The following is a 22,329-nucleotide window of genomic DNA, read 5'->3' on the forward strand; positions in this document are numbered from 1 at the left end:
GGTAGACCAATCCAGAGCCAATCTCTCTACGGCTCTGGACCAATCACAAAGGACTGCGCCATCTGACCAATCACAGCAGTGAGGGCTCACGGAAAGGAAGGTTTTAGAGAGACTGATTCTTTGAACTGCTTCGCACGAGTCGTTTATGAATAATTTAGAAATGAGGTCAAATTAAATCAATTTTTTGAGAAAACTAACGTGTTTTTTGACCTTGCATGCATGTAAACCTGTTTTAGGAGACTCATAAAATAATATTAGCAACCTTAAAAATGGCATAATAATAGGGGCACTTTAACATCCATGGAATCTCCATTGTACAAAAGATTCTTTATAGTGGGAAAAGGTTCTCTAACTTTTTAAAAAGTTCTTCACACTAAGAAAAGAACTGTTCACTCAAAGTTTCTTTGATGGTTCTTCTGTCGCATCACTATGAAAAGCCCCTTTTGACCTTAATTTTTAGGAGTGTACTTTGAATTACATATTTCACATTTCATCCCAAAAAATATAAATGTCCAAACACCCAAGAACCCTCCACATTTCAAAAACATTCCTTTATTATAAATAAATTATTTGTATAAAAAATTGAATTGGCATGCTTCAACCATGGCATTTGCACACTCACAACCCGAGGTTACAGACCAGAGTAGCCAATACAAGAGACAAATGCGTTTTCCAATGCAGGTCTGACACTGTGGGACAAGAATGAAAAATTTTCACAACCACAAAATACTTACAATTAGAATAACATGTAACATGGTCGACTCCAATATTTGTTCTGTTTCTTTAAACTTAGTATTTTTTTCTCTTACCCTTTTCCAGTGTCCCATTTTATCGGCTGCCCACGTAAATGGCAGCTTTTGTATCCATTTTTTTTCCCTAGGCTTTCTTATAAAATATCCAGGAAAAAAAGTCCAAGAGTCCATCCTCTTGTCCACAAACAACACTGATGTCTCATGCTTGGATTTCAGTCATCGGATCCTGTTTTGTCGGAGTCAGCCAGATCCATGCCAAACCATTTTCAGGATGTGCACTCATATGGCATGATTGGTGTAGCTGACGTAGGTTGTTTTTGTGGACGGTTCTGAAAAAGGAAATAGCCAGTTAAAGAAAACAGCAGTGTATCAGGAAAGAAAAATAACAAAATTACTGCAAGAGATGAGAGAATTGTGGTATACTGACTTAATTCGGTTTGATTCTGAGTGACCATCAGAATGAAATTTCCACTTCATTTCATGGATTGAAAAGTATTTTTCTCTTGCTTTCATTTAAAAGTGGGATGGAACAATTGAGAAAGTAATAACATTCAGACATTATTCCCTCAATTTTTGCAAACATAAAATATGCACCTATACTTTCTGCCATCATTCACCCTTATGTTGTTACAAATCCATATGAATTTCTTTCTTCAAAAGGTGAGTTTTTGAAGAATATCTCAGCACCTCTTGACAATATTATTAAAAAGTGAAGGCCCTAAAATGATGAAAAAGAAAGCACAAAAAAGTAAAAATGGCTCATATGACTCGTACACTATATTCCAAGTCTTTTAATAGCTTTGTGCGACAATCAGACTAAAATTTCATAGACAAATAGTTATTTTCATTGCATTGTTTAGACCAGTTCATAAAACTGGTCTGAATTATTCGTATCGCACTAAATCAGTTATTACACATTTTTCATGGTGCATTCAAAGAGACTGCATGAAACGAGAGCACATTATTAAACATTTCACCTTCAGTTCAGGGTTTTTAAACAACATCAGGTTCAGTAAATTATTAATTTTTGGGTGAAATATTCCTAAACTATGCCAATAATCTCTTAAAGTGATAGTCCACCCAAAAATGAAATTTCTCTCATCATTTATTTACCCTGAAGTTGTTCCAAACCAAACAGTTGATGGTAGCCTTTGACTTCCATAGTAGTTTTTCCATACTATGGAAGTCAATGGCTACCATCAGCTGTTTGGTTACCCACATTTCTCAAAATATCTTATTTTGTGTTCAGCGGAAGAAATTCAAACAACAACTTCAGGGTGAATGAATGATGACAGAATTTAAATTTTTTGGTGAACTATGCCTTTAAGTTTCAGTCACAATTGACTGTTCGCCCTCCTTAGTTACCGTACTGTTGCCATCCCCGACAAACAATGCAAAAAATCTCACACTAATCTAACCAGGTTAGTTAATCTACTCTCCTATCTGATTTATGGTTAAGGCTAGAAGGGATACAGCTGCGGCTACTGGGCAAGCACATTTACATATTTTCCGAGCCAACAGTATAACGTGAAACCTATGAAAATGGTTTTAAAAAGCACATGGTGCCATAGTTTCATCACTTTAGAGTGTCGAAGTGACTGTCTTTTTGCAGTAAAGGACCTGTCATAGTTTAATGAGTGGGAAGATGACATGAAGCAAGACAAGGTTACCTGAATTAAAATCAGATGAGTGCACATGTGCATGTACAGCTCCCTTTTGGGGCGAAGTTCACGGGATTTTGTCCACAGAATGATAAGAGCACAGGTTTTAACATATTATTTCGTGATGAACATATGATTTGTCATGATGACAAACAGAAAGCGGTTTAGTTTAAAAGTTCATACATCTCTACACTATCATCAACAAACAATGCACCTTTTTTGCTTGCAAAATTTCACTAATGTGACTTCAACATTTTAAAAATTGTCCTATTAATTGGTCCACGGTGCTACTAATGACTAATACCTGTACAGAACTGACTCACAACACTTATTAGCATATTTAATGCTGCTTAAACAGGCAAGGTAATGCAGCATTTACAGTACACAAATTAAACACACTGAGAAACACCAAAATGTGTTTGTCCTCCAAATGGCATTCTCTGCTTATTCATTACATGCCACATTTGACTCTCATTACGAACTGGCCCAGTGTTAGAGCCCTTTAGCAGAAGGGTCATGGCACATTAGTGAGGGTCTGAACATTTGCATTAACTTTTACACAGTGCTGTGGACCTGCACATGCTGCCCTTGCCCTGGTTAATGATAGGATCCCTCGTGTAAAAAGTAACAGCACACTGGCTGCTGAAATACAGTCTGCTGCCATGAGCTTGCAGCCAGTAATTCAGATTCCCTCAGACATAATTTTACACGAGATGTGAACCAAGCCTAAACGTTCTATCTAGTGTTAGCGTCAGACAATGCAGGCAGCATAGCTAATGAATTAGCAATGATACTCTAGTGAATGCATCCTTATCTGCTCCATTTCCTCACAATAAAAAGCTTCAGATGACAAGATAAATACCAAAGAGAGTAAGCAATGCAAACACTGTAGAATAATCAGTTCATTAGTACAAAAATCATGCACAGCTTAGCTACCATTAAATGAATAGTTCACCCAAAAATGACATTTTGGTTCATAATATATTATGTTTACTTTTTTAAAATAAATTAATGCAATATATATGTGGGTCAATGACACACTGTATAAGGGAAAATAATTTAAAAAAAATATAGTTTAAAATTAAACTTGTATTTATGTTGGTTTTAAAAAACTACTATATCATTTTCAACAATTTTTTTGCTTGTATAAATTGCTCTAAAAATGTCATATAGTGTAACCATCTAAGCAATAACAAATTTTTAGAGCTTGAATACAAGTGTGTAGTGTGTACACATATTATTTTTGTATTTTTTTTTGTAAACAACATTTTAAAATATGTATTATTAAATAAGCATTTTTACAAATATGATGACTTATTAATTCATAAATATAAAAGTTTTTAGGGAAGTGCACCATTAGTGCATTAGTAAGTACATAAATATATGAAAACAAAATCTAATTAAATAAAAAAATATGTAATTTATAAATAATAAATGTTTAAATATCTGAGACAGTGGTTCTCAACTGGAGGGAAAAACACATTAAAATAATCAAAAACAAGTAAAAATCAACATTTTTGAATAACCAGGGTTCCCAGAGTCCTGGACAAGCCATATAAATGTATAAAATCTTAAAAATCCATGGGTAGTTTATAATGAATGTACATTTCTCTAGTTATGCCAAGCTCTAAAATATTTTACCAGGTAGAAATTAGTGAAAAATATTTTAAGAAAAAAATCCTTATCCAGTCGATCATGTAAATTCATTGGTTAAAAAGAGTGGAAACCTTGAAGAACATTTGGCTCTGAAAACGTCTGGAATCCTGAAATTTAATTTACATAAACTAGGAGTGTTGGATCTTCCAGCATCTTGTGGGCAATGGAGGGCCTGGAGGTTGAGAACCATAATAAAATATTAAGCCAAAGGTTTTCTTTTCAAAAAATTATTTTTCCATCTTTATGGTATCAAGAGATTTTTATAACCTTGATTTTTTTTATTTTATGCCCTTTGAAAAATCTCAAAATGAATTTTAATAGAAAAATTAAAGGGGTCATATGATGCGATTTCAAGTTTTCCTTTCTCCTTGGCGTGTTACAAGCTCTTGGTGCATAAAGAAGATCTGTAAAGTTGCAAAGACTAAAGTCTCAAATCCAAAGAGATATTCTTTATAAAAGTTAAGAGTCAGCCACACCTACCTAAAACGGCTCGTTCTAACACGCCCCCACATATCTAAAAGGAGGGGGCTTTGTAGAAAACGAAGCGTTTGAGAGAGGCGGGGCATAGAGGACCTACAATAATGTACAGTATTTGAAAAATAATGTGTTTTTTGAACATTAAAGCATGTCAACATATTCTGTTACACCAAATACACAAAATAATGATCTTTAAAATAGCATAATATGACCCCTTTAAAATACATGAATTGCATTTTTAAATAAATTAAGAAAAAAAAGCATCACATCATTGACCCACGTGCCACATTAACATTAACAAACTGTGCTTGATAGAGAAGACGTCTGTACTCACTACTATTGTCCCCACTCTCACAGAGCTCGGTTTTCACCTCTCCATTGGGCCGTTCACTGGCCAGCTGGCTGAGCTTGTTTGTCATGGTGGCAGCGGTGACGATGGCCTTGAAGCTGCGCTTGCGTTTGGGCACGTTCTGTTCCGGGTGCAGGATAATGATGTAGACTTTGGGCATGTAGAGCATCCCCAGAGACACGGATGCACTCAGGCTCAGAGAGACAGTCAGTGTGGTCGTCTGAATGTACATCTGGAGAGAAAAAAAGAGGGCGATATCAATGGCTACAGTATGGGTGACAAAACAGTGCATATATATGGGCAACAAAAGTTCTAGTGTAACAAAAAACAAACAAAAAACATTTTCTTGTTTATAAATGTCCATGAGCTACAGCGACACTTGGCTTCTTAATCTTTCTTCGAAATAACTTTCTCCACCTCTGGATGTGACTTTCTTCTTTCACTCATGTAACCAAGGCCAAAGCAACTAGATTTTTAAATTTTTCTGAAGTGGTGCTTGTCCACATTTGTCACTACTGCAAAATGAAATGTTTTATTTGCTCATTGCAATATGGTTGTTTTGGGTGGTTATAAGGCAGTTGTTTTTAGTGTTAGATGGTTGTTTTTAATGCTACATGGTTAGTTTTAGTCAAACGAGCCAACCCTCAGGTCCTGGGGCTGGATTTATTAAACATTATTAAACTTAATAACTGGCTATTAAACTTAATTTTCTTCCTTGAGAAAAAGGGAAGAATATTTTGTATTCCAAAAAAATGCTTCTTAAGAATGTTCTTTTATGATCTTGTTCTTGTTCTAAGCTTGTTCTTAAAGCAAAACATAAGAAGAATTCATCTTCCTAAAAAGAATCTTATTCAAAATCACCATAAATGACTTTTTAAAGTTAAAAAACGTGATGCAGAGTGCTGAACCCCTGCCAAGCCATTCTGAGAATTTATTAAGAATTCTTCAAGGATTGCACTTATGAACATTCTTACTAACTTGGAATTCATTTTAAGAATAACTTCTTCATGAATCCAGCTGCTGGTTTCTAGAACTGGATTAAGATCTTCCTTAAGTGCAAGTCTATGGGAATTTCTGCATTTTGTTTTATTTGTCCACCAGGTTAAAATAAATAGTTCAATGGCAATGGCACACCTCTCCACAGCAAGCAGCTTAACGTATCATTCACATTTGAAGCACTTGGATGAGTCGTGCACCAAATTTGGGTTAGGGATTTGTTCTATGCTAATGTAAGCTAGATAATTCCATAACAAGTGACGAGTTATTGCTAATAGTATTATGTTAGTGGATTATTAAATTTGAATGCACCTCAAGATCAGGTCTGACTCCATTTTGGCGCACACCAGTCAAATCTGATTCCAATAATGCTAACGTTTGCAGATTCACAAAACTTGAACCTAGGATGCAACCACACACCCCGAGCAAGACAATTTAAAATGTCGATTCATCCTTGCCCACGTCTGAGAGTTTGATGAATGGCTAACCTCTCTAACAAATATATTACTGCTTTCCTTACCTTGGGTGCGAGTGATCAGTAAGCTAACGAGCAGTAAATGATAACATATGCCTGCTGTGGGGGAAGCAGATGATAAAGCTCTTCACGTTTATATTAAGAGAAATGGGGTGCTGAGAATGAATGAGCCCAGGTTTTTAGGTCAGGGGAGGAGAATCTAGAGCACCGCAGGAGGGTGTCACTCCGTACTACTGCTTAGATGAGACTGAAATCAAATTAACTGTATTGCTTACTGACGTGGACCAAGAGGTAAGCACATCAGCAGAGTATTTCATGTACTGTCTCTCTGAGACAACAGAGCACTGCCATCCTGTCCAGGAAATTTGACTGCGCACAATGCTCACTGAATCTCCCTTTGAATTGTAATTTATTTCAAGTCTAACCTTGTGACCCTGCTACCACTCTTTTGTGCAAGTCTCCATACTGCAGACAGTAGAAGGAATGACACTAACTGAAAAAGAAAATTGAGAATGTATCATAGCAGCTGTTGCAAAAGTACTGCATTTAAATTAAAACAAGCAAAGGAGTTTTATGGCCTTTAATATTTCTTCGAGAATGGTTATGTATTTTAGCTGGACCCTAGGCTAGTCTGATGGCTGGTTTTAAAGGGGTTTTGGCAACTTCTGTTCAGACTGGGAGACTATCTAGGAGACCATCTAAACTGGCTGAAAACACCAGCTTTGCCAGCTTTGCCAAGTCTGATTTAAGTTAAAGAAGCTGATTATTTGGGAAATATCTGCTGAAGATGTTCTAAAAGATGTTCTTCAAGAAGACTTTGATATTTTTCATGTCATGTCAAATGTCATATATCTATGGAGCCCCTAAGGGGACGTGGTGATGGGAAGACTATGAGACTGGAGGAAAAATGATGTTTCAATGTTTTTGAGTTCACTTGCAAAAGTATTGCATTCCCCCAATAAACTTTGTTTCCTCGCAAAGGCATTGAAATAAAGTTTTTCCTCTCAGCTCATATTATTTTCTTCACAAAAGGTTTGAGAGTAAAATGCAAAGTTTTTCGGAGGGAACGCAAAAGTTTTGCAAGAGAACCTAAAGGTACGGTGGAACGAAAACGTTTTGCAATGGAACATCTCGGGTTACGTATGTTACCATGGTTCCCTGAGAAAGGGAACAAGACACTGCGTCCCTATAGTGTCCACAAGAGGAAGCAGTGCGAGTTCCCATTCGAAGGGGAACATCTTGGTTTACGCATGTTTGGTTCCCCGAGAAGGGGATTGAGACACAATGTCCTCTTGTGGACACTATAGAGACTCAGTGCGAGTTCCCATTCGAAAGGGAAACCCAAAGATTCTTGGGGCAATGGAAACGTTTGTGAGAGAATGCAAACATTTTGCGAAAGAACCCTAAAGATCTCGGGGGAACACAAACGTTTTGGGAGAGAACGCAATAATTTTGAGAGAAAACCCAATGGTTCTCAGGGGAACGCAAAAGTTTTGTGAGAGAAAACTCAAAATCACTGTAATACAATTTTCCTTCCATCTCATTACTTTCTCATTACCATGTCCCTTTAGGGGCTCCATATACTGTATATCACATCATAAAGTGTGACAGAAACAAATTCCAGAAGCTGAAAAATGGTTCAATTAAACATTTCCCTTTCTTTGTGTTTTCAGTTAGCCATTAGCAAGCTAACAGCTTGGCCTATTATCTTAGCATAGTGCTAGCTGCTTAAAAAATCTCCAATGATTAGTTTACTCTTTCTTAAGCCCAAAGAATACTTCAGTTTTGGCACAAATGCTTAACATATGCTACAGTCAATCACATAGCCTTATTATAACTGTAAAAATGTTGCGTTTATCTTTCAACTCCCTCACACAATCTCTTTTCAATGCATACATCTGTTGTTCTTGTTGTCTCCAGTAGATTGTTGTTGTTGTTTTTCCATCTCATCCATTTCTTTTTTGACTGTCAATCAATGAGCAGTGTTGCCAACTTGGGCTTGACTCTAGGTTTACAAAAATTAACCATGGTTTGCTTTGCCATACTTTCAATGTTACTGTACCACTAAGATGAAACGATTTTATAAAGCATTCCTCATTTGTATTTCACTGTGGATAAAAGCGTCTGCCAAATGAATAAATGTAAATGTATGCTATTTCAGCTACACCCATTAATAACAGGTGCATAAAATCAAGCACAAAGCCATGCAATCTCTGCAGGAAAACATTCAAATCGAATGAATGCAGCTTAATTTTATATATTTGCAGCAAAATGAGCACAAATACATCAGGAATATACTGCATACCCCTATAGTGTATTCTGAAAAGCACTTGAGTGTGTTTTTATATTTTTATGTGCCTATTGTAATTCACAGCGTCAGTCAGCAGTACCAAAACAGCAGGGGTAAAAAAAGAAAACACACTCTCCAAAAGCCATACGAAGAAGTAAACTCCATTTAACTAAAGATCTTTGGGTAGCTTAAGTGGTTTAAAAATCAATGCCACAGCATGCGAGCGGTGAACGAATAAACACAACCAACTATATATAAACTGGAACTCAAAATGTCCGTAAAACTGCAGATGACTCATCTAACTCTAATTACCCCCGGCAGGCATCCTTTCCTCAACTTTTCATCTGTTCCCCTCTATTCAACTGCACTGCAATGCAAAGTGAGGGTACTGACAGAAAAACCCAATTGGTATAGTTCCTTCCCTCACTCCAGGACGTTTAACACAAGCAATCCCAATGCTAATGTACAATCGGCTCTCTTCAATGAGGAAATGCACAAGTATGCTGAAGAAACAGGACCGTTAATGCAGAAAATAAGCAGAAACGAGGAGGCGCAAGGTTCAAATTACACGCCATGCAGCTGTAAAGAAACTTCTGAGTTTTAATGAGAGTGAGGAGATGTGAATAAGAGAGACATGCCTCAATAAAATACTCATATCTGTGTCTTCATATTGCGGTTGCTCATTGCAATAATCTTTTTAACATCAGTGGGGGCGACAGAAATAAGCCCGGGAGAGATAAGGGAAACGGGAAATACGCTCGGCGGATTTCTTTCCATTTGGACTCTTTTGTCATGGAGAGGAATGAAAAAGCGGTCTGATTTGAGGGAAACAATTTCCTCTTTTACGTAACTTTTAATTTAATACCACCCTGAGGGCCAGCTGTTTACCACAACGTTTGTTTTCATCGTGTTTGTTTCTCAAAATGAATGCTAGAGTGCTTTAATGTTAAATTCTGCAGTTCCACTAATCCCTCGTGTATGTGAAGCCACCTCGCTGAGTAAAAATAGCCTATCATAACTCACTTATGCTAATCTGACTGAGATATGCTATCTAGCAGATGAGAATTAAACACTGGAAAAGCTGAGAGGAAGATTTTGTACTATATATAGGCTAAAAAGCTTGATAATTTGCTAATCTAAAACATTAAGTAAAAAAAAAAGGCTAAATGACACTGCAGCTCAATGAAAAACCTGTATAATTAAATGGGTACGATAACAAACGCCTTACATTTGATAGCCAGAAATATGCTGTATGCAAACAGAGACACAAGTCTTGGCCAATGCATTATATTGCGTAACTATAATGTTAACCAACTTGTGAGAAACCTGACTGGTGAAGAAGACAAGCTGCACTATAGCACCCCACGTGGCTAATCTTGGTTTGCTGTTTGCCGTGCATACTTGTGTTGGATTATGAACTGTGTTTGGACATATTTCCAGAACACAACATGTGAAATTGAGCTTGTTGTATTGCTCACAGACCTAATGTAAGGTTTTTGCGCATTAAGGTGCGTCAACATTTTATTGCCAAAAAGATCCACTGTCTATTGTTACTAGTGTAGCGATGTATGAAGCACAGTTCACAAAGTCACTTTCAAACCAAACAGCTTTCTGTTGGTCAACTTGAACCTGTTGGGAAATTTGCGCTGGGACATTTTTCCTGATCGCGTGGATCCCAATTGCCAGTATTTCGGCGGCAAAAAAAATTACTGAACAACAGATGTGATTGTACCTTAATTGTGTGGTGTTTTAATGAAAGTTCAATGCTTAACTGTGTTTGTTATTCCCAAGAGGATGTTATAGCCTACGCAACACCATTTTCTAAAAACTAAAATTTTTTAAAGCATTTTGGCCATTAATTTACATGAAAATAGTGGCCTTAAAACACAAACTTTTGAAAACGGGTTTCAAAGTGCATGTTTTTGAAAACAATACCAATATCATCTTTTCTTTAAAGTACAAAAACGCAAATTTGTGAAAATGGCGACATCATGCACATGCGTATTACTTTATGTGTTTTGTCAATAATTGACAACCAAAAAAAAATGGCAGACTACAGGACTGTGTCTGTGCATGCGTAATACAGCATTTTTAGATGTTTTTGTGGTTCCAAGTGAACAGGGAACATTTTGACCAATGTTGTCGTCTGTACACGAAACTTTTCAAAAACACTATAGAAAAACTTTTACATTTTTAGTACATTGTTGTCGTGTAAACGTACCCTAAAAAAGCAGCTTCAAATGACCCACATTTTAAGTGGGTCGATGCGGCAAAAAATATTTACCAACTGCGTGGTTCTTACTGGATTTTGCCTGTGAAAATTTTCCCAACAATGGTAATTGTGACCACACCTTAATATTTGGGGCTTAATTAATATTTTAATTATCCTAACATATAGTACCTTAATTGTGTGGTGTTTTAATGAAAGTTCAATGCTTAACTGTGTTTGTTATTCCCAAGAGGATGTTATAGCCTACGCAACACCATTTTCTAAAAACAAAATTTTTTTAAAGCATTTTGGCCATTAATTTACATGAAAACGGTGGCCTTAAAACACAAACTTTTGAAAACGGGTTTCAAAATGCATGTTTTTGAAAACAATACCAATATCATCTTTTCTTTAAAGTACAAAAACGCAAATTTGTGAAAATGGCGACATCATGCACATGCGTATTACTTTATGTGTTTTGTCAATAATTGACAACCAAAAAAAAATGGCAGACTACAGGACTGTGTCTGTGCATGCGTAATACAGCATTTTTAGATGTTTTTGTGGTTCCAAGTGAACAGGGAACATTTTGACCAATGTTGTCGTCTGTACACGAAACTTTTCAAAAACACTATAGAAAAACTTTTACATTTTTAGTACATTGTTGTCGTGTAAACGTACCCTAAAAAAGCAGCTTCAAATGACCCACATTTTAAGTGGGTCGATGCGGCAAAAAATATTTACCAACTGCGTGGTTCTTACTGGATTTTGCCTGTGAAAATTTTCCCAACAATGGTAATTGTGACCACACCTTAATATTTGGGGCTTAATTAATATTTTAATTATCCTAACATATAGTCTTTGCACGTTCCTCTTGTAAACGTTGGGCTGGCTCTCATGTGTGACCTTCCCAACATGCATACTTCTCTCGTGAGGTTGTGAACTAAACCAAGCTAAATGAAGGTGAGAATTTGTAGGTAAAAAGTATATAATTTTTCATTTTCATTTAAAAAATGACTGATCGTTTTGCTAGAGAAGAACCTTAATTGTTGGTTGGGGTCATGTAGATTATGTTAATGCTGCCCAAATATAGATTCTGGACCGTCAAAAATGGTCTATGTTGAGCCCTGTTTACTTGCATTAGATGGAGAAAAATCCTGGAATTTTTCCCTCCAACATATTAATTCCTCTTTGGCTGAAGAAACAAAGTCATACACATCTTGGACAGCTTGGGGGTGATTAAATAATCAAGAAATTTGTCAGCACACAGCCCACAAGAAACCATCTAAATGTTAATAGGGTGAGGTGATTAGTGCATGTAGTCCAGATGCATTGAGTCTTGGTGCTCATGTGGATAATCCAGGTTCAAGTCTGACCCATGACATGACATTGATTTCATACTGACATATTGTACACTCATAGTGTCAAGGATAAAAAATACCTAAGTACCTCAAGGTTTAGCATTTGCTGCATTCAAAACACATGCTGAGGTAGATTTGAAACCGCTAACCCCCTCTCGTCATTTTCAATAGGTTGGTACAATGGATTACAGACCATTGAGTTGATTGGCAGGTATTTTGTCTGCAAGGGAAACTATCCAAGGGATAATCTATTGTAATGAGCCTCATGCACGTCACATACCGCGAACATTTTAAGTGGGAAAATGCCAATTCGATCAATGTCAATGTGCTTCAAATCCCTTTTGCTAATTACTACATTGAATCGTTCCATGAGCTTATTCTGTGTTACATGCACAACTGGATGCGATAGCATGTCAGGCTTTTCACAGGTGTTTTGCTTTCAAAAATGTCTCTGCTCAGCAGTAGATTTAGAACATTGTAGCATTGGTGTCAAAAATACATTTTATTAAAGCTGTAAGGTTACTAAATGTTGTAAACACAAACACACACTCACAAAATGATAGAATGCTAGGAAATGTCCTTTCGGCAGGGAAAATATGATCAAACAAAATATGTAAGGGATAACAAATAGCTAGTCGATCATAGCAAAATAAACCCAACAGCAATGCTGATCAAACCATTACACTACACAGGCAACCGCTTAGGACACCATCACTTGGGATTTATTCACTTTGATGAGAAAGTTGATGAGAAAGTTCAATAGTTGAGATGAGAAAGATTCTTGCCCAGTGCAGGGATTTCAAACTGGGGCCTGTGGAAATTTAGAGAATAAAAAATGCCTTTATCAAAAGTTTTTTTGGAACTATTATAGTAAACTGTGAACATATGGAACTAAAAAGAATGAATGTGTGTATATATTTCATCTTAATAATATATTTATTTATTATATGAGGAAAAGTGATAGCAGACATAAAACATGCTAAATAGCAAAACCAAATGCTCAGTCAGTTACAGTTTAGTGGTCATCTTTCAATAAAACTACAGAATGCAGCCATTGACCATCCAAAATCAGGTATTCCAGAGCACCGTCTGTATAAAAAATATAAATAGATAGACAACCATCCATGCTAAGAGAAAGCAGTTAGGTCAACAAGTTCAACTCCATCTCTAGCTGTTATATCTTGAGAAAATCATGTTGTTGAGCTCTTGGAGATGAATTCTTAATGAGCATTGCTTTCAATCCTCAGTTTTTGCACAATTTGTCCTTTAACATAACACTTGACATCAATATCTGACAGCAGGAGGAAATCTCAACACATGTCACAGACATTAGACATGCAGAGAAGACTGTTTTTAATCATGGCTTCTCTCGGCAGCACTAATGAGCACTGGACAGAAATACATTCTGGTGCAGAAAGAACAGAGGGTTCAGCCTACAGTCTGCAGACCAGCACTGAAGTTATCAACATTATAAGACCCACACTGACCTGGACTGACAGAGGCAGCATGCTCTGTTTATGGCCCATTACGAGCAGCACTATTCCTCCGGGTCATGTTTGATCATCTCCATATATCTGATAATGAGCATCTCTTAGATGAGTGCTTGTTTTTGATGCAAAGACCTAAAAGTCTAACAAGGACTGTGTACTGATGGAGCTGCCAATGAGGAGATGATATAGACGATCCTCATCTATTCACTTCATCATGTTGGCACAACAACAAGAAAGAGGTATGCAAAGATAGATAATGACAGTAATGACAATAGCACTACATATTAGTATATAAAATGCTGTATACAGATGTACCTGCACTGATTGAGGGAGGATTCATATTAAGTTGTAATATAACCTAATGACTCTACCGAACAGAATGTAATATGATACTTTCTGAAGGATCATGTGACACTGAAGACTGGAGTAATGGCTGCTGAAAATTCAGCTTTGCATCACAGGAATAAATTACATTTGAAAATATTAAAATAGTAAACAGCTATTATACATTGTAATAATATGTTAAAGTATTATTGTTTTTACTGTGTTTTTGATCAAATAAATGCAGAGACTTTTTTCAAAAACATGAAAAAATATAGCTGCAAGCAGCAAATACCGGGGTTCAATTATTTTAAGCCACTTGAGAAATTATAGACATTTTAATATTTTACCCAAAAAGGCTGAATAATAATAAATAAAATATTATTTAATGATTTATCACTTTTGACCAATATGTGGCACTGCTCCCAAATTAATGTTGTGTGGTTAACTGGGGGTGACGATGAGACTTACCCTGTGTCCCAATGTGCATACTATCCAACCTATCTGCCCTAAATAGTATTGAAAATTACTAATATCACATAGAATTTAGGATGGACAGTAATCACATTGGGACGCATGCACACAGTTTGGTGCCAACATGCCCAAGATTTTTCATATCTCCTGACCACTAGGTGGCACTGTGCCAAAACTGTGCAGGTAACCTCAGGTCATGGTTTTAATAACAAACTCCAAGTTTGGTCTGAACACGACAAAGCATTGAGGAGATATAGCCTCATGTCCATTTTGGCGAGCTCTTCATCAAATTCATTTGTGCGTTATTTCATAATGGCTGGGTCTATCAGAAAGCTTTTGATAACTTTTTGTGTGTCTGTATCAATTTAGGTGAAAACTGGACAAACCATCTAGGACGAGTTTTAAAAAGTAGCTACGTAATGTCAAATATTTAACGAACGGTTTGATTGATAGCAGTGGTTCTAGAAGTTGTTCAGAATGAGGAGCTCTAACATATGATATGAATACTGTGTGTATGTGTGAAAAAACGTGCGATATACGAGGCATAAAATGCGATAGCACCACCTAGTGGCCGATTTCTTTTTAATTTCTTACAGACCTCTAGGGCCAAGAGTCAAACAGGTCAAAATTGAATTCCGATCGGCCTCCGTTAACCTTGTCTAATATGTGCTTAAGGTTGATTGGCTGATGGCGGCCATGTTTTCGGAGATACACCAATGCCCTCACAGATATTGGTGGCACCTTGGTCAAAGACAATGCATGCATGCAACTTTCAAGTGAATCAGACTAATGGGTGCGTAGTTACAGCCATTTTCATGTTTTTTTTCCTGATATAGCACCACCAAGTGGTCAAACTCCCCAATTTTTGCAATTTGACAAAAAAAGATTGACCTCATTCATATGTGTTCCAAGTTTGGTGAAAATATATCATTCCATTCAAGAGTTATAGTCGTTTTAGTAAAAGTGGCCCCACCCACTTTGAACATTTTTGCATCCTGTTCTGACCGACAATAGAACTTCAACTTGACTTTGATAACTTTTGCTAATCAGACTCCAGAGAACTTTTCTGCACTGGTTTGGTTCTGATTGAGCGAAAAACCTTGGACTACTTCGCAAAAAATCCAAAATCCTGTGTTTTGTCCTTTGTGAGTTATGAGCGGTTTCATACTTTTGATCGCTGTAGCAGCCCTGTCAGGCCGATTGGGGCAAGCCTTGGTGACGTTATAGACGGTGTGAGTAGGGGAGAGCGGGGCACAGCCTAACACTTTTTGACTTTCTCCGTTTGGGTTCAGAGTATAATTTTTTATCCACAGTCATTTCACAATTGTCTAGAACAAATATGTCTCTTTGTTTCATAATTACAGCGTATACGTTTTTTTTTATTTACCCTCAAAAAATGGAAGTGAAATGTGACAACATGCCCCATAGGTGGGGTACATTGTAACATCTGAGGGGCATGTGGTAACATGACTAAATGGCAGCTTAAAATGTTATCTGATTAAAATATACAAGACAAACTAAAATATTTTGTCAATAAAATAAAAAAAACATTGCCTGTCAGTCTTTTTTCACCTGTTTCTCGTAGTTTCTCATTAAAATGCATTAAAGTAAACCGTGTAAATTACATCACTAATGTCACAGAACAGCGGGGCACATTGTAACACAGTGTTACAACGTTCCCCATCTGCACAACATTTAAAATTTAAAATTCAGCGGAATTTAAAACCGGTTAGTGTCTTCTGCTAGTTAGCAAAGCATTAAAAACCATCTAAACTGATAAATAACATATTGGAGATTAAAATAATTGCAGATTTTTCTCATTTTAAATAAATACTAAAAACTGAAATGAAAAATGTACTTAAGCCAAAAATGTACTTTTACTGTGGTAAAATAAATGTTCAGCGATATCTTTAAAAGATTTTCGAAATTTGGTGCACTTTTTTTCTCTATATAATGTTGATATGGCAAATAGTAAATACTGTAAATTTTGTTATTCTAGAATGTGTGGAAATATTTAAACCATGTGTGTTACAACTAACCCCGCGTTGGTTTGTGCCCCGCGCTCCCCTACTACCATCCCTCCAAGTTTCAAGTCTCTACGACTTATGGTTTGGTCTCCCCGATCACTTTTAAGTGAAGAATGCCGATTCTTGGACATTGCAACAATTACAAAAGGGCGTCAGCGCTATACGCTTGCACTCCTAAAAAAGAGGGATGCAAGAAAAAAAAAACACACTTTGAAATGGTAGCGTATAAAGCATGCAGGTGACCAATATCAAAAACTCAACAAATGCAAGTCAGCAGCTATGCAATAGGGGGAAAAAACATTTTGTCTGTAAAGATGTATGATGTGTGATCTTGGACTTTATACTGAGACATTATGGTACCATGACATGACAGGATGCAGATGATCTCAACATGGCACCTACTGTAAATAAAAATTCACTTCTTCAGAAAAAAACCCCGTAATTAGCACTTTAGACTCACCCGCTCTGCAGATTGTGCAGTCCCAAAGAAGATGGGTATGAAGGCCAGCCAGATGATACAGGTGGTGTACATGGTAAATCCAATGGGCTTGGCTTCATTGAAGGTCTCCGGCACTCCCCTGGTCTTGATTGCGTAAACAGTGCACGTGACCATCAAAAGGATGCTATAGCCCAGTGAGCAGATGAGTGACAGGTCCGAGATGTCACACTTGAGCACCCCACGGGCGTTCTCGGGGTCCTGCGTACGCTGCTCGCCGTAATCCACAATGGTGTGCGGCGGGTCGGCCACAAACCACACAAACACACCCATTAACTGAACTGAGATCAGGCTGAAGGTGATGACTAGCTGGGAGGCGGGACTAATGAACCGCGGCGCCGCGACCGACTGCTTGCCCTGCTCAAAGATCCGATGGATGCGGTTGGTCTTGGTGAGCAAGGCAGCGTAGCTGAAACACATGCCCAGACCCAGGAAGATCCTGCGGAAGGAGCAGACGGCCACATCGGGCGCTGCTATCATGGGGAACGTGGTGACATAGCATAGGAAAATTCCTGTTAACAGCACGTAACTCATTTCCCTGCCGCAGGCCCGTACGATTGGCGTGTCGTTGTAACGCACGAACGTCACCACCACGAAGGTCGTGGCGAGGATTCCCAGGATGGCAATGAAGACGGGTACTACAGCCCACGGCGAGTGCCACTCCAGCTTAATGATGGGGATTGGCTGGCAGCCGGTGCGGTTCTGATCTGGCCGTTGCTCATATGGGCAAAGCTGGCACGTGAACTCGCTGGCCTGGTAATGGTAGCCCTCGCAGCGCTCGCAGTGCCAGCAGCACGACACCCCCTTCACAACCTTCTTCCGCTCGCCGGTCTGACAGGGCAGGCTGCATACAGACGCCGGCACGGATGAGTCTCCGCTCGCCCACTGCATGGCATTCATCTGAAGACAAACAATGTCAGAAATATTCTGGTAAATGTCAAAAAGCATTTGTTATTTTCAGATTCTGTGGAATTAATTTGTAGGGAAAATAAAATGAAATAAAATAAAAACATAAAATGAAAAAATAAATAAAATACAAATTTAACAAAGGAACATATCATGAAGGTAACATTAATTAAGAGTTATTAAAAAGATAAAGAAGGAAAATTTGTCAACAGTATAGTGGGAATTACCTGTTTGACAGAGAAAATAAAATAAGTAAAACTGCTAATTAATTTGTCATTTTTAAATAAAACATTTTTCTTATAATATAATATAATATAATATAATATAATATATAATATACAGGGGTGCACATAAGTTTTTTCAGCCTGGTTCTCATATGAGAACCTGGAGATTTGGTTTGGTCCTTACACTGCATATACTGTTACCCATTAAATATAACTATACAATTTTTTTTATAAGACTGATAATAATATTGCACTTTATTTATTTAGTTTTTTCTTAAATAAAATTAATAAACTAAATAATAAAGTATGATACTGTTATATTTTAAAATTAAAGGGAAGTATTAAATACAAATGCAATTACTTTATAGTAAACTTAAAAATAAAATATTAATATTTACTACTACTTTTGTTTAATTTTCATCATTTTCGAACTTAAAATCAGCAGGCTTTTATTTTGGCGGGTTGCTGGCAAAGTAAGTATATGCGCTTCCGGGTTTGAAGCTGCCGATCGAAGAACGTCATTGAATGAAGTGTCACAGTTTTGCATTGTGCTTTTAAAAAAAAGGCAGCCTAGATTTATGCTTTCAGTTTGAACAGAAATCTTATACAGTACAGTTTGTCGATCTAAAATGGGTGATTGTGCATTAGCTGTCAATCATGTCGGTACGCATATGCGCTGTCAGAACTTATTTACTCAGCGAATTTTTTGTTTTGGTCGTGCATGCGGACCTGCGTACCACTTATGTGCACCCCTGATAATATAATATAATATAATATATAAGGTATAATGCATGGCTAGCTGTGCATTATATGATTTTAAGTGTACCAAGTGGTTGCCTCCGCAAAGTGCATTAAAATTGTTTAATGCACAGCTAGCCGTGCATTATCCCGCTTATACCTTGGTCATTTTCCTGCATTGACAAGTTAAAGCTGTTAATGATGTTTTCAGCACAATATTTGACCGGAAGGACCGGACGTTATTTTTGTCAGTTACGGCTCATTAGCGCTAACATTCTGCCCGCTTCAAATCAGACACAGAGATGAAATAGTATGGTAAGATCACATTTATTCGAATGAATTATAGAATTTATTTGAATTAATTATCTATTGAGAGAGAGAGAGAGAGAGAGATGACAGTTGTGTGCGTGTGTTACCTGCATCTGCATGTCTCTCTACAAACGATGAAGCTGTGTTTAGTTACTTTAAAAACAACGATTTTACCACCTCATTGCTGAGGAATATAATGTAGTGATCTAGTATTTGGCTATTTTCTCTCTCTCTCTCTCTCTCTCTCTCTCTCTCTCTCTCTCTCTGTGTGTGGGGGTTTGTGTGCATCAATTAAATCAGCGCATTAATATAGAACAGTGATTAAACTGACTTGGAACAACCTATGCATTAAACGGTTTTAATGCATACTTGCCAGCCAATCAGAATCAGTCAATCAGAGTATTCAGACAGACCATGGTATAATATAATATAATATACTGTTCAAAAGCTTAGGCTTTGTATGATTATTTAATGCTTTTGAAAATTATCTTATGCTTACAAAGGCTGCATTTTTTTAACCAAAAATACAGTAAAAAAAAACAGTAATACTGTGAAACAATATTACAATTTAAACTAATTGTTTTCTATTTGAATACATTTTCAAATGTAATATATTTCTGCGATGCAAAGCTGAATTTTCATTATTATTCAATAATTATTATTATTATTATCAATGTTGAAAACAGTCACTGAATCTGATACATTTTTCTTTATGATTCTTTGATGAGCAGAAAGTTCAAAAGAACAGCATTTTTTTAAACACTGTAAATGTCACTTGTGTTCAATTTAATGCATCTTTGCCCAATAAATGTATTAATTTCTTTCAAATAACAAAAATCTTACTGACCCCAAACTGTTAAATAGGGCTGGGTATCGATTCAGATGTTCAAATTCGATTCGATTTCGATTTTCAAGCTCTCAATTCGATTCGATTTTTGATTTCAATTCTCGATTCGATTTGACTATATGAATGAATATAGATTTAATACAAATCCTATATTTATAAAAAATGAACAGTGAACATAAGATTACAAATGGTTAATTAATAGGAAATTAAGAGCCACAAACCTGTATATTAAACACTTTTTATTTTAGGTACACTTGGGTACAATAAAACAAAACCCCACTATATATTTCAAATGCATACAATGAATAGACAGAATTTTGATGCAAGATGAAAAACTGATGCTGAAAATTGGACAAGTCAGAACAGTCGCATGCCTTGATCAAACAGGATCAGGTTATTTTATGTTTAAGACAAAACAAACATAAAATCTCACAGCATTAGCTGTAACATGGAGGCTGCAACCCTATGAACGGTGTAGGAAAACTAATACTGGCTTTTGGGTGATAGTTCAAAAAAAGTTACTTCTGAATTACGGGTGTTAATTCAACACCACTAATTGTACAGTGTAATTGCCATAATCATTATGACAGTCGTCTACACCATAATCATCATTACCAAAGTAAATAACTGTTTTATAGGCAGCCTCTAACATTTAAGTACACTTGAAAAGGAACGTAGATGAACTCCTTACATTTAAATGCAGCTGGTCCGTCCAGTGGCCGATGATTCTGTACTCAGCCGACCTGTTTGTTATCTGATATTGGTAGATGTCGTAGCGTCCAGGGGCGTCTCCGTTTTCATTAAACACAACTAGGGTCTTTGCACTTCCTGTCCGAAGAGATAAAACAACATTATGATTTTCGTATCTTGTGAAATCCTGAATCAGACGATCTCAGCTACATAATCTCCCATGGCCAAGATGAATCAGTAAACACATCAGACATTACTTGAGACATAAAAACATCAGGATTTCTGCATAAACAAAGTATGCATAATGCTCCAGATCCATTCAACCAACAAGATGAATAAATTACAATCAGATAAGCTAAAAATGAAATTAGTGTCATATTCTGAACAAAACAATTGAGTGAACTGCTAACAAAGCATAAGAGGATCTTCTTCATTTGTTATCTGTTATTATACAAAATCATTCCATCATTATGAAGCCCTGGTGAGTTTTCTCGGGCCTACAGGAATCGTCTCAGATTAGCAATTTCAGTGGCATACAGAGCAGCTCGTGAGGAGGGAGAGTTTGTATCAAATGAGTGCCTCTCGAGATAGGGAATCATGCATTATTAAAACACCTGCATACAGTCAGCCGTGGAGTGGGCCTGGAGGATTCCACAGGAAATGCTGCTTGCTGTTACGACACACCTCGAGCAACAAAATAATCAGATTACTCATTCAGAGTCGCACGCTCTGCACACACATTATCTTTTAAGATGCGACCGCATGCCAGGCAACGATTCCAAACGAGCCAATTCACTGACAAGGTTAGAGCTCACAAATAAAGTTAAAGGACTGATCAAATAAAGTCAATAGCACAAGTTACTTTAGGTGACATTTTTGCGGACTGTGGCATGGTGATGGTCAATTTTCACAATTTAGTGTACTGTATTTGTATGACAAAAACTGCATTTTTACAGCCGAAAAGAAAAAAATTATTACTACTAACTATGAGTGTTTATTTTAGTTTTTCTTATCAAAAAAACTAATCAAAACTATTTAAAAAAACTAAACAAACACCACAACAAAAACAGAAGACAAAAACAAAACACACCAAAAAAACAAACAAACAAAAAAACAAAAGCAAAACACAATACAACAAAACAAAACATAACACAATAAAACACAAAACAAACACCACGAAAAAAAGCAAGCACCACTACAACAACATCAACAACAACAACAACAACAACACAACACAATACGAAACAAAAGCAGACAACACAAAAAACAGACCACAACAAAACAAAGAGCAAAACAACCCAATATAATACGAAACACAACAAAACAAGCACCGCAACCACGGCCCCGTTCTTCGTACGTTGCTAACTCAGTTAGCTGGATTTGATTGTTGATGATTTGGCATGATCTTGGATTGTTTGGTTCTTCCAAGCTCATCCCAGATTTGCTGTCATAGCAACAGGTCCGTAAGCTCAAACCTGCTCGGGAGCAGGCTTATTTCATATAAACAGGATTAGATCGCATCTTTTTAAGCAGAACTGATACTTAAAATCTGTCCGCTACCACCACTACTTTGTTACAAGA

At 36.8% G+C, this 22,329-nt stretch overlaps 1 protein-coding gene across 1 annotated transcript in view; it reads right to left on the reverse strand.

The window, feature by feature from the left end:
* Positions 1-551: 551 nt before the first annotated feature.
* LOC107753676 (metabotropic glutamate receptor 8-like) overlaps positions 552-22,329 on the reverse strand; it is an 81,586-nt gene continuing 59,808 nt past the window's right edge. The window contains exons 8-12 of the mRNA XM_016569877.1: positions 20,750-20,886; positions 16,999-17,934; positions 4,881-5,127; positions 810-1,081; positions 552-689 (exon numbers count right to left, since the gene is read on the reverse strand). Coding sequence (XP_016425363.1) covers positions 1,032-1,081; positions 4,881-5,127; positions 16,999-17,934; positions 20,750-20,886 — 1,370 coding nt within the window. The 3' untranslated portion in view covers positions 552-689; positions 810-1,031. The remainder of the gene's footprint in view (positions 690-809; positions 1,082-4,880; positions 5,128-16,998; positions 17,935-20,749; positions 20,887-22,329) is intronic.

Source organism: Sinocyclocheilus rhinocerous, unplaced genomic scaffold (assembly GCF_001515625.1).
Source record: "Sinocyclocheilus rhinocerous isolate Xijiao unplaced genomic scaffold, SAMN03320098_v1.1 scaffold200, whole genome shotgun sequence".
Lineage (NCBI taxonomy): Eukaryota > Metazoa > Chordata > Actinopteri > Cypriniformes > Cyprinidae > Sinocyclocheilus > Sinocyclocheilus rhinocerous.